The following is a 13,682-nucleotide window of genomic DNA, read 5'->3' on the forward strand; positions in this document are numbered from 1 at the left end:
GGCTGGAAGAATCTGGGTAATATCGTCCCTCCTGAATGAGCTATCCATGAACACAGGATTTCCAGTCACTGACGATGCGTGTGCCTCATACAATATCCTACATGTGAAAAGGAAACTTTGTATGATGTGCTGACTTGAAACTCTGGGCTTCCTATGATGAAAAGGCATAAAGCCTTAGGGTGTCAGCAACATGATTTAAATTAAACATCAATGACATTAAAGGATATGCCCAGCCTTACCCTAACATTGACGTGTAGATCAACGCTCTGAAAGTTGTTGCAACTGTCAAGCGAACTTTAGCACAGGAACTTAAAAACTATATATTCTTTTACCGGAGTTGCAAGAAAGGATCCTGAACATTATGTATTTATGTGGTCGAAATAAGGTTTTTAGTCGTGAGTAATTCAGCCTTCCCTCAAGGTGGTTCCAAATCATGCAGTGTATTCTGAATCAATAGCTCTCTGTTATCAGTATGTTAGTATTCCTACAGCAGCGGTTAACTGGATTAAAATTGGATGCAGCAGACTATCGACTCCTGAGCTCTCGAGTGGATGCCTTGTGCCAAAGTAGTTTGTTGCTTAGGAATATGATGGAGATAAGACTACAATGCTACTTATCTCTTGCTACTGCCATACATGTTTGTGAGGTTTGAACATAAATATCAGAAAATCAGCTTTATTAGTGTTTTTTGATTAGGATTTTTTATCATTGATGTCTTTCATGTTTTATATTTATAATGTGTTGTGCATAGGAATTACTGCTCTAGAGTGGAAAGCTACATTATCTGCGTAACAAGCTGCCAACAGAGACACTCCAACTCAATTAATAGCTAATCAACCCACTCAGCTGTTTGATGCAGTCGGCTCTCTGCTCCGTCATTTAGTGACAGATCTCCTACCAGAGCGGAACATACAAGTGCCTTTTTACGTCAAGTGGGCTGAGGGTGTTTAAGTAGCTGAGCAGCAGGGAGGTTCCTCCACTTCAAGCAAGAACAGCATTAGAATTATGATACAATATTGGTTTGGGAAAAGTGAAATGGGAATAAGGATCTCATCTTTCTCTTACTGTATGGAGATCATGTCAATGCACCACAATGACCAATGATGATATTTTAATGTCAACTGTTGCCCATATGTAGTTGTTTCCTGAGTCTAGATGATAATCATACAGAGAAGAAAACTACTGCTAATTATTTTTGCAACTCTTTGCTTTTCATTTGACCCTTTTAAGAACTGTTTTCAGAGACGAATCGGAAGACATCAGCATTACTAATAAAGCAAAAGTGAAGTAAGACAAATATTTGGTATGTGCTCCCAGTGATGTATATGCATTCACTTCGGGGTTGCCATTTTATTCAGATAACTGTATTTGCCTAACTTCGTATTCATATTATAAGAAGAGACGTTTCGTTTTAAGCTACAGGGCGAATCTTTTGTCTCCCTCCGGTGAGAGTAATTATATGTACATATAATGGCAAACCATGTTAATATCAAACCTTTGAAAATGTAGGTATTTAAATAGTAAAAGAAGAAACAACAGAAGTTCAAATCGCACGAAAATTAGATAAAAGTTAAAGACTATTACCCCTGAAACCAAACATCATACACTTGTGTTATTTCCTTTTCATTCAGAGAGCAGTCTGATGCCCAGTTTCAGACAGATTCAGTTGATTTAAAATGGGAATACTCACCGAGATGATGGCTGCTAAAGTCTCTATGGCCCCGGTGGTCAGGGTGATGTAGGGGATAATGTTGTCGGCAAAGCCTGCGTCCCGAAGGATCCCATTGGTGTAGTACCAGATCTACGAACATTTATATATAGTTAAATATATATACAAATCTATTTGTTTTAAAGATTTTTAATAAGCTGAAGAACTGATCCTGTGACGATGCTTTCATTGCAAAATGTCTCAGCTGTCACCTTCAGAATCAGTTTCATTGCTACACAATAAGCTTCTGCAACAGCACCGAGTCTCTCTCTGACTATAGTATTCACTGGAGTCATTTGACAGGTCTGATGATCAAAATAAAGACCTCCAAAGTTAAATCTCCAAATGAAATGCCTGGCTTCATGGAAGGAAAGTGTATGCAAATGAAGTCTTGCCCATATCTATGATAATCGAGAAGGAGCTTTGGGATTTCTAGCTTTTCGCATTACAGTATTACCAAGAGGACCGTCAACCTATCATATTGGAATATTTGATAATGAAAAAATTGAGCTGATAATTATTCTGAACATGGTTTTGGAGCAAGCTTACGTATACCATTTGCATGAATTTTAAATATGTCAGTCAAGGATCAAGAGTCTTATTTTAAAAATGTAAGTGTCAAAAAGACCGGCTTTGGTTGCATCCTTCCTGCTCGTCGATCCTTATTTAATTATTGATCATTTCATAGGAACAGATAACATAAACATAGACAGACTGCAAACAGAAGTTTCATTTCAGCATCGGTATGTTTGGCAGATGGTAGTTTGCAACAGTCCCTAGAAGGGCTTTAAGGAAAGTAGGAGATAAGAAAAGTTAGATGAAAAAAGTTTGAGAAGAGAATACATAAACACCTCAGGTGAAGGATGGCTCCACATCTCTTCCCTCAACAACGTGCATGACTGGGTGACCTAAAGTGACCTGCATGCCCACAGGTACTTAAACAGAGGAGTGCTGGGAACATTTGGAAAGATACAATCTATCTTAGAAAATAACGACTTAAATTATTTTACCGCATAGCCTTATTGAATAAAAACAACTAAATAACCCTATTTCTTTTTTTTTCTTTTTAAAGAGTCAACAATTACTGGGTCACACCTGTGCACTGCAATTTGCTGCTACACCTGATCCACTGACAAGCGGCCATTTTGTCACTAAAAGGACTCTGGGCATGCAGAACTGATTTCTGTTCTGTCCTATCAAACAGATTTAAAATGTTTGCTTGGAGGGGTGTGACAGAGCATCTTTAAGAAAGTCTAATTGCAGCATGTTTGTCACGTAAATATTTTAAAAGAAGGTTGTCTATTTTCTTAACTGAATTCTGCAATATTGATTCTTATATAATGCTTAAAACATTTTTAAATGATCAAAAATAAATAGCAAAGACATTTCTGATTTTCAAAAATACAATAAAGTAATAATGCATTCTAAAGAACAGGATTTCATTGACTCTCTGAGTAAAGTGAGATAATAACAGGGTCTCACAGCGTTCAGGCCGCAGAGCTGATAGCAGGCCATGCTGACGATGATGGTGATGAGCTGCCAGCGAACAGCCTGGCTCCGCAGCAGCTGCAGCACAGAGGCGGTGTGCACGTTGTCCTGCGCACGAGACTCCGCATGGACCTCCTCCAGCTCCTGAGACACGTCTTTCTTCCCCAACAACCTCCGGAAAGCTGACACAGAAACAGTGTTAAAATTATCCAAAGATAAAAGCAAACATCATGCTGAGATCAAAGAGGATGAGTATTTATCCAAAGGAGATTAAGATTTATCCTTGGAAATGGATCAATTAGTTCAAAACTGAACACTAAATAAGACTAAATTAAAATCAGTAAACTAAATTGTTGTACAATTTACTAAATTGTAATTTGTATTACACTTGTCTTATTGAATGAGTATAAGACGCTGCATATTTGTGATGTGTAATGTGTATCCTAACTGTCAATCAATCAATCAATCAATCAATGTTTATTTATATAGCCCAATATCACAAATGTTACATTTGTCTCAGTGGTCTTCACAGTGTGTACAGAATATCAGTATGACAATACGACACCCTCTGTCCTTAGACCCTCACATCGTACAAGGAAAAACTTCCAAAGAAAACCCAGTTTAAAGGGAAAAATGGGAGAAACCTCAGGGAGAGCAACAGAGGAGGGATCCCTCTCCCAGGACGGACAGACGTGCAATAGATGCCGTGTGTAAATTGAAAAGATAATACATTTGCAACATAGGTAGTCCAAATGTTTGGAAATGCATGTGTGTATAATAGGAAGATGAATCCACGAGGATATCCATCCAGGACCTATGATCCAGGACCACAGCCACGACTCAAGATCCAGCGCTCGCGATCCAGGACACAGGACCGCAGGATCATCCATGACTCCGGATCCCAGCGTATATAGACACCAAAAGAAAGACATTTGGGGAAGCTGGGTTAATCGGAACATGAGTGTACACGGGTATAGACAGAGAGAAGGAAGAAGTAAGATGTCCCCCGACAAACTAAGCCTATATCAGCAAAACTAGGGGCTGAATCTAATCAGCCCTAACTATAAGCTTTATCAAAAAGGAAGGTCTTAAGCGCACTCTTAAAAACGGATAGGGTGTCTGCCGCCCGAACACAAACTGGAAGCTGATTCCACAAATGTGGAGCTTGATAAGAAAAGGCTCTGGCTCCCATTGTACTTTTAAAGATTCTAGGAACAACCAACAACCCTGCATTCTTGGAACGCAATGCCCTAGTAGGACAGTAGGGTATAATGAGTTCTTTAAGGTAAGATGGCGCCTGCCCATTAAGGGCTTTGTAGGCGAGAAGAAGAATTTTAAATTCTATCCTGTGTTCTATAGGGAGCCAGTGTAAGGCAGCCAGAACAGGAGTAATGTGGTCCCTTTTCCTAACTCTGGTTAGTACACGAGCCGCAGCATTTTGAATCAGCTGAAGCGATTTGATTGACTTCTTAGTACTCCCTGATAATAGAGAGTTACAATAATCCAGCCTAGAAGTAACAAATGCATGGACTAGTTTCTCTGCATCGTTTTGAGGCAAGATATGCCTGATTTTTGCAATGTTACGTAGATGGAAGTAGGCGGTCCTTGAAATTGATTTTATGTGGGCGTTAAAGGATAAATCCTGATCAAATATAACACCAAGATTCCTTACAGTCTCACTGGAGGCCAAATTAATGCCATCCATAGTTAGTATGTCTTAGATAATTTGTTTCGTAGATTCTTCGGGCCAAGTACAATAACTTCAGTTTTGGTCGTGTTTAACATCAAAAAGTTTAAGGTCATCCACGTTTTTAAGTCCTTAAGGCAGTCTTGAATTTTATTTAGATGATTAATTTCATCAGGCTTGATTGATAAATATAGTTGAGTATCATCCGCATAACAATGAAAGTTTACAGAATGATTCCTTATAATATTGCCTAACGGAAGCATATATAATGTGAACAAAATAGGTCCGAGCACTGAGCCCTGTGGCACTCCATGGCTAACTTTGGTTTGCGTGGAAGATTCATCGTTAACACGTACAAACTGAGAGCGTTCAGATAGATAGGACCTAAACCAGCCTAAAGCAGTTCCCTGTATGCCAACTAAGTGCTCTAGTCTTTGCAATAGGATATCATGGTCGATAGTATCAAATGCAGCACTAAGATCGAGCAAAACAAGAATAGAGACAAGTCCCTTGTCTGAGGCTATTAGAATATCATTTGTGACTTTAACCAGAGCTGTCTCTGTGCTATGATGTGTTCTAAAGCCAGACTGAAAATCTTCAAATAAATCATTGTTTTTTAAGTAATCACACAACTGTTTTGCGACCGCTTTCTCAAGAATTTTTGAGAGGAACGGAAGATTAGAAATAGGTCTATAGTTGGCTACAACCTCTGGATCGAGGTTGTGCTTTTTAAGAAGCGGTTGTATCACTGCTACTTTGAATGATTGTGGAACATAGCCTGATAATAAAGACATATTCATAATATTTAATAAAGAAGTGCTAATTAATGGAAAAGCTTCCTTCAACAGCTTAGTTGGAATTGGGTCTAACATGCACGTGGATGGTTTAGAAGAGAGAATCATTGAATGTAATTGTTCAAGGTTAATGGCTGAAAAGCATTCTAGTTTACTATCTAGTGTAATATTAGAACTTACGATTCCGGGAGCTGTTGATAACACTATACTGGTCGAAGGCAAGAGGTCATTAATTTTGTTTCTAAGAGTAACAATTTTATCGTTAAAAAAGCACATAAAATCATTACTACTGAGTGCTATGGGAATAGAAGGCTCAATCGAGCTGTGGCTCTCTGTCAGCCTGGCTACAGTGCTGAAAAGAAATCTTGCATTATTCTTATTCTCATCTATTAATGAAGAGTAGTAGGCTGCTCTCGCTTTACGCAGTGCTTTCTTATATTCATTGAGAGTAATATGCCAAATTAAACGAGATTCTTCAAGTTTAGTGGAACGCCATATCCTTTCAAGTTGTCTAGACTTTTGCTTTATTTTGCGGGTTTCGGCATTATGCCATGGAGCTAATCTATGTTGTTTTATTTTCTTCTTTTTCAAAGGAGCAACAGAGTCTAATTTTATTCGCAGCGCATCTATAGCACTATCAACAACATGATCAATTTGGGGTGGTGTACATTTTGTATAAGTTTCCTCCCCTACATGCAGACATGCTATCGAGTTAAGTATTGGTTGAATCTCTTCCTTAAATGTGGCTATAGCACTAACAGATAGGTTTCTGCTGCAAGAGCTTTTGACTAATGCTTTGTAGTCTAGTAACAGTACTTCAAAAGTTACTAAGAAATGGTCGGATAAAGCAGGATTATGCGGTTCGACTAATAGTTGCTCAATTTCAATACCATAAGTCAGAACAAGGTCGAGAGTGTGATTATAACAGTGGGTTGGTTTATTTACACTCTGACAGAAACCAACAGAATCTAATATAGAGTTAAATGCAACAGTAAGGCTATTTTTATCATCGTCAACATGAATATTAAAGTCACCTACGATAATTACTTTGTCTGTTTTAAGAACCAAAGTTGATAAAAACTCAGAGAATTCTGATAAGAATTCTGAATAAGGACCTGGTGCACGATACACTGTAACAAATAAGATTGGCTGCAAAGTTTTCCAGGTCGGATGCGTAAGACTAAAAACGAGGCTTTCAAAAGAGGTATAATTACATTTTGGTTTAGTATTGATAAGTAAACTTGAGTCAAAGATTGCTGCAACTCCACCTCCTCGGCCCGTGCCTCGAGCAATATGAGTGTTGACATGGCTGGGTGGAGTGGCCTCATTTATGCTGACATATTCTTCATGTCTCAACCAAGTTTCAGTGAGACAGCATATATCAATATTATAATCTGATATTAAATCATTTACCAATATTGCTTTAGATGCTAGAGATCTTATGTTTAAGAGACCACATTTAATCTTCCTGTTTTGTTGCACTGTAGTAGTTGTTATATTTACTTTTATTAGGTTATTATGTATGACACCTCTATTAGGTTTTACCTTAAATTGTCCTTGGGCAGACACACACACCGCTAATATTGGGTATTTTATTGGGTTCGGGATTCCTATGGGTGACTGCCTAGGAGAGAGCGCAGAGAAGCGTGTAAGACTGCGACTCTGCCTCCTGGTCTCAACTCCAGTTTGTCATGGATTACGTCCACAAAGCCCTGAAATGTTTGCCGAAATGAGATCTGCACCTTTCAAAGTAGGGTGAATGCCGTCTCTCTTAATCAGACCAGGTTTTCCCCAGAAGGCTGTCCAATTATTTACGAAGCCCACATTGTTTGCTGGGCACCACCAAGACAACCAGCGCTGAAATGATGACATGCGGCTATACATGTCATCATTGATCAGATTGGGGAGGGGACCAGAGAAGATTACGGTGTCCGACATTGTTTTAGCATAACTACACCGACTCCACATTAAGTTTTGTGCATTCTGATTGGCGTAAACGAACATCATTACCACCGACGTGAATAACAATCCTACTGTATTTACGTTTATCTTTAGCCAGCAGTTTAAGATGCGCTGTGACTTGTGTTCCTTAATCTGGCCTCCTTAAAGTGGGTAATTTGGGTAATGCAGGCCCTCGGTTCCCAGGTGACAGGCTGCGTGATCGGTACAAAACAGAATCAGCCAACTTAGTTATTGTAATGCATGGCTTTGTTTATGCTTTCAAAGTGTAGTCCTGTGACAATGCTAATTACTTCAATATTTTCAGTTTTTAATCTCACCTTTTAATGTTTTCACAGTAAAAAAAGGGAAATATGTCAATTAGCTACTTTGTACTCAAGGTTGTAAGTGGAGTCACTGACCTGGTGGCACTGAGAAAATACATAATGAGTGGATCCAAGCAGTGTTTTTTTTTAAAGAGGGATTGTCTTTCCAATTGGGATTGCATTCAACACATAAATTAGGCCTCAGGAATACATATAATACATGTTGATGAGAACAATTAAAATAAACACAACTCATTGCTAGTTAGGAAACTTCACAGGAGTCCTCCAATTGTAGTCAGAGGGATTTGTGACAAACCCTGAGGCTGCATTGTGGTCCCGCCATGTCGTCAATTGAAATGCTTCCTCTCAGATACATAATTCATCAACACTATATTACATTTTATTGCAGCCCTCTCTCTATCTGCTAGCCACAGTAATTGAAGGAAGTGAATGTTCAAATATGCTCTATTGTTCCATCTATAATTCAAATCCATTTCTATGATGAAACAACTTATTTTATTAAACGCTCTGCTAATGTTGATCAAAAAATTCAAGCATGCACTTTACTCAGCATCGGCCAATCAGCTTGCAGCCCCCTCACTATGAGTGGGACCCTTTATAAAAAAGGCTGTTTGTTTTCCTGGTTCGTTAATGGTGGAACGATTGATATCGGGACAGCAGAAAGCCTACATATCTTCCGTCGCAGTCTGAAACCCACCTGTTTTGACTGCATCTTGGCCAATAAAAGAAAAAGAAAAAAAAACATACTCTTTTATGTACGTAGCATTTTAAAGGTTTGGCTTTAATTGCAATAGCACTTAAATTGGTTTGGACTATAGATCGCTAAATGTACCGGCAGGATTCTTGCTTTTGAGTTTGTTTTTTCTTGGTTGAATGCACTGATTGTAAGTCGCTTTGGATAAAAGCGTCAGCTGAATTAAATGTAATGTTATGTAATGAAAATTATAAACATTACAAAATTGTCATTAATTATGTTTTTCTATCAGTCAAAAGGCGGACAAAAAACAGAAATACATCGATATTCAATATTTGTATGTGCATAGCTGAACGGGTTTCTAGCAATCATTTTCAACTTCACCAGTTGAAGGTTGTTTGAACTTGAAGGTGATGGACTGGAGGCAATATGTTGGTCTAAAGCAACCTCTTTACTCACTTTAATCCCTTTAACTATCCCTGGGGTTATGGGAATTCGAGGTGGGTACAGGGCAGGCTAAGGACACAACCTAGAATAGCAAATCCATATACAGTACACCGAGCAGGACTAAAAGCAGATCATTAGGATGTGGTGGAGAGGGGCGAACAGTGTGAACAGGGACCACCAAGTGGGCAGGAAGATATGTCCGGGTCTCCAGGGTGGCATGAAGGATGTGTGTGTCTGTGGTTGCAAATACAGCTGTTCGTGGTGCAGTGCACAAGGCAGGAATTCGAAAGTGTATGTGTTGGAGAAAAAGCGTCAAGCCAAAAGGTTTGCTTCACCATAATGTACCTAATTGATATTCAACAGATGTTATGTACAATCTGCACCCAGGGGAAGGACAGAAACAATACTAAAGAGTTGCATGTGTCACATACTGTAACATATAAGTCCTCAAAGGTGTTGAGTTCAGAGAAAGCAGGACTCATCTTTGTAACCATGTTTTACTGTGTTACAAGTATTTAGAGTTCATTTCTGTAAAAGGGCAGCATCCATAAAAATAACCGTCTTACAATTTTTCAGTTGTGAAAATGGTAAATATCTAAAAAACCCTATTTTAAAAAACAACTACAGTGATGTAAAAAGGTACATCTTCATTTTAAATAAAGACAATGTATTTTATCTCATGTATTAAACACAAGGCAACGAGAAAAGTGTATTCAGTTGAGTGCAGATCCCACCATGCTGAAAATAACCTTCTGTCTCCAGAATACGTTTCCCACCATGACATCTTATCTCAATGTAATTATCGCCGGGATGAGTATATGGAAATTAGTGTTCAATTGCTTCTCCCTGCTGATAGAAACTATGGCAACCTGCTCCAATCCAGGATCATACTGTGCTGTCAGCTGCTTGACATGATATGGTGTCAATGGTGTGTTTGTAGAGACCTGTTTTGTTGGCAATTATTATACATTGGGTTTTGCGTACCATGAGTGGGACAAAATGAAATGAAATATTGATGTTTGGAGATGGGACGTGTGACAGTGCCTTTGTTCCCACGGATAGAAGTCTCTTTCATTTTCCCTGCAGGAGAGTTGGGCTCCGCTCCCTATGATTGGTGTGGTGATCACTAGCAGCGTGCACACCAGTCTGACAGATAGACCTTTTGAAAAATGACAACATTGCTCTGGCATAAAACTAACATTGACACAGATGTTAAATATTTAAAGAGTTTCTGAACAGGATTGAAAATAGGGTTGATTTGGAGGCATTTTTGGTTGAATTTTTTCAAGGCTGCTCTATATTTCTTCTGTTAAGGGCACCCGGATGGACTTATTGGGATTGACTCGAAAATAAACTGATAGGGTTATTGATCATTACCATTTTCATTGTAATTACCAATAAGATGTATTATGTTGTGGCTTAGTGAAGAGCTTTGGTAAGAACATTTTATTGATTTGTCTGAAACTGCAAGTTCTCTTATTGCTCACTTCACCTTTTGTTTGTTGTGTAGGTTCAAAAGAGAAGTAGCACATTTCCTGATTGCAATTTGTTGAACAGACTCACGGTTGGAATTATTTATTTGGTGAGAGCAACCAGTTACAAAGACAGATGGCAAATCGACAGTGAGCTAAAAATAGAACTACTCCATCAAGAGAAGTGAAAGCACCGTCCTTGAATTTAAAGTTTAAATAAAAGAAATCAAGTTTTGTGATAAGCTGCATCGCTCTCTAACTATTTATCTGCCATTTTGCCGGTCATTTGTACTGCCCAATTGGCCAATTTAGATGCGATAAAGGATTTGAGAGAGAACGTTTATGGCTAACCTCTTTAAACTGATATCTGATTATGAATTCAAGTGAATACAAAAAAAAGCTAGCAAAAAAACGTGTCCGACAAAACATATCAAAGACATATCTGAAATCCCTTTTTTTTTGTACGACCTTGTTGATGCCGTTTGAAACATGCCTTTACCCCATGCTGTTCCTTCCTGTCATCATGTCTTGAAGATAAGACAAATTATTATGTTTCAAAACTTCCCTTTTTTTGATTAAGTTTTCTTTCCTCAATATCTGGTTATGATAGCTTCAGTTTAAAGTATTTAAGATTTAAAGTAGGTAGCTACAGTATTCAACATATTCAGTTGTGGTCATATTTGTGTGGCATATGAATTAGGGTATAAGAAAATAAAGTGTTGTTAAATATAAACATATTTCCCTTATGTAGGACATTGGACAAATCAATTCAATAAAAAGTGACGTGTGTGGTACCAACATTTCAAACACCTGTAATTTTGGGAACATTGCAACTGTGAACGGCTAATGGCCAAAGTTGGCATAATTTAAATGGTGCAAATTCCCAATAAAAAAGCTAAAAATTCAGATCTAGTTCACCTTAGATATTTTAAACATTTGTAAGTTCAAAAGTACACTGATAAACCCACTCTGATGAGTGTTAATGTATGATTCTGGCTGATTAGACCTCCTCTCTGGACTGTACTAATTAAGTTTCTCATATTTGATGCACAGCTTGAAAAAGGAAAGATTAAGCCTTTATCACACTTATTGGTGCGTGGGTTCTAGTGACCATAAATCTCAGCATTAATCCACCTACCTTCAACCTGAGCGGAGGTCTAATCAGTCAAACCTGTGTGGGTGTGCAAAGCCTTTAATTGTCTAAAAATGAGTATTCTACAGTTATACTGCAATGCTTCAAAGCATAAGGTATATCATTAAACTGTGATGACCTCCATTTCAAAGTCAGCAAAACCAAGGAGCTGATTGTGGATTACAGGAAGCAGCAGAGAGAGGGACACGCCCCCCATCGCCATCAATGGGACTACGGTAGCCAAGAAAGCTCGACAGCGGCTCTTCTTCCTCCGCAGGCTGAGGAGGTTCAACATGGACTCCAGGTTACTCTGCAACTTCTACAGGTGCACCATATAGAGCATCCTGACCTCCTACAGGTGCACCATAGAGAGAATCCTGATGGGCTGCATCACTGCCTGTTATGGCAGCTGCACCGCCCTCAACCGTAAGACTTTACAGAGGGTGGTTAAAACTGCACAGCACATCACCAGGACGGAGCTGCCATCCATGGAGGATCTCTACTCCCAGCGGCTCAGGAAGAAAGACCACAGGATTATCAAAGACCCCCATCACCCCAGCCACAAACTGTTCTGTCTGCTGCCGTCTGGCAGGCGGTACCGCAGCATCAGGCCAAAAACCACCTGACTCAGAGACAGTTTCATCCCACAGGCCTTAAGATTATTTAACACCGGAGTTTGCACTATCTTTATTTGTATTGTTGTTGTTTATATATATTTGTTTATGTCTTGTAAATTGCACGGTTCAGGATTAGGGTTAGCTGCCTTTTCATCCAGTGGACTAGATGTTGCATCAGGGGTCCCCCAAGGCTCTGCTTTGGGCCCCATTTTAGTTGACTGTCTCTGGTAACAACCTGGGTAACATGTTCCCAATGCACAGTTCAATTTCTACGCCGATGATACTATCATTTACTGCTGTGGTGCCATCCTTGTTCAATCCTGATTCATCTCCAATCTGCATCTCATACTTTAGAACAGGGGTGGGGAACCTCCGGCCCCCGGGTCGTATACGGCCCGCGAGACCATTTGATACGGCCCTTGAGGTAATATATAAACACACGCAAAAGAATTAAACAAGCGAGTGCCTATTTTTCCTGGCCAAGGTCAGGGTCCATCACATGGTATATGGGGTGCAGTTCTGACGGAGAGCACCAGAACGCGGCTCCGGCACTTCAGATAAGGAGCCGTACACATGCCGCAGTTTCTGCGTGTCTGTGTCTTTAGTTGAAAGCCCAGTGGCGATCTGTTCATCAGTCATACTGATCATACAGTCAATAACTTTGTTGTTATTAGCCTCTGGTTAGCTAGCTATGCTAACGAATATAAGAAGCTTTTTCTACAATCAGTGAGGTAAAGGCACATCTTTATATGATCATTATAGTTATAAAAAAATAAGAGAAGAAAGTAAACAGGTATAAAATACTATATGACATTAAAAAAAGTTGTTAATAAACAAGAATACAGTTTGAAAGGGGAGTGATTTGTAAAATATCCATAAAGAAAAATAAATCTGCTTACAGTTCTGTTTATGGGTGTTGAGAGATGTATCCATAGATCTCCTAATGTTGCTCTCAAAGTGCACCAGGTTGATGCTTTTAACTTCAACATTTAATAAAAAAAACCTTCCCGGGGGAGCATGCCCCCGGACCCCCCTTGAGGAGGTTAGGTCCCCCCCCACTTAAATCATGTTCACATGGATAGGAAACTAAATTGCACACATCTTGTGTCCATATCTTCCTGTTTTGGTGGTCATGCCACAACCGTGCACGTGCATGCATGTGCGAGTCATGGTAAGATATCTGGATTAAGAGGTTGCCTTTTCTTTGCACAACATGAAAGAAAGGCGAAATGAATGGCCTGTGATTTTAGTATTTTTATGCAGAGGTCAATCCTTTGTACGGCCCTCGGAGGATGTTGAAACAATTGAAATGGCCCTTGAGAGGAAAAAGGTTCCCCACCCCTGCTTTAGAACAATGG

At 39.3% G+C, this 13,682-nt stretch overlaps 1 protein-coding gene across 9 annotated transcripts in view; it reads right to left on the bottom strand.

The window, feature by feature from the left end:
* Window positions 1-13,682, bottom strand: part of slc2a9l2 (solute carrier family 2 member 9, like 2) — a 266,419-nt gene that overhangs the window by 109,051 nt on the left and 143,686 nt on the right. For all 9 annotated transcript variants that reach the window (XM_034083015.2, XM_071203082.1, XM_034083021.2 and 6 more), the window contains 2 exons: window positions 3,191-3,378; window positions 1,691-1,801 (listed from right to left, as the gene is read on the bottom strand). In XM_034083015.2, coding sequence (XP_033938906.1) covers window positions 1,691-1,801; window positions 3,191-3,378 — 299 coding nt within the window. The remainder of the gene's footprint in view (window positions 1-1,690; window positions 1,802-3,190; window positions 3,379-13,682) is intronic.

Source organism: Pseudochaenichthys georgianus, chromosome 5 (genome assembly GCF_902827115.2).
Source record: "Pseudochaenichthys georgianus chromosome 5, fPseGeo1.2, whole genome shotgun sequence".
In the NCBI taxonomy this organism is placed as follows: domain Eukaryota; kingdom Metazoa; phylum Chordata; class Actinopteri; order Perciformes; family Channichthyidae; genus Pseudochaenichthys; species Pseudochaenichthys georgianus.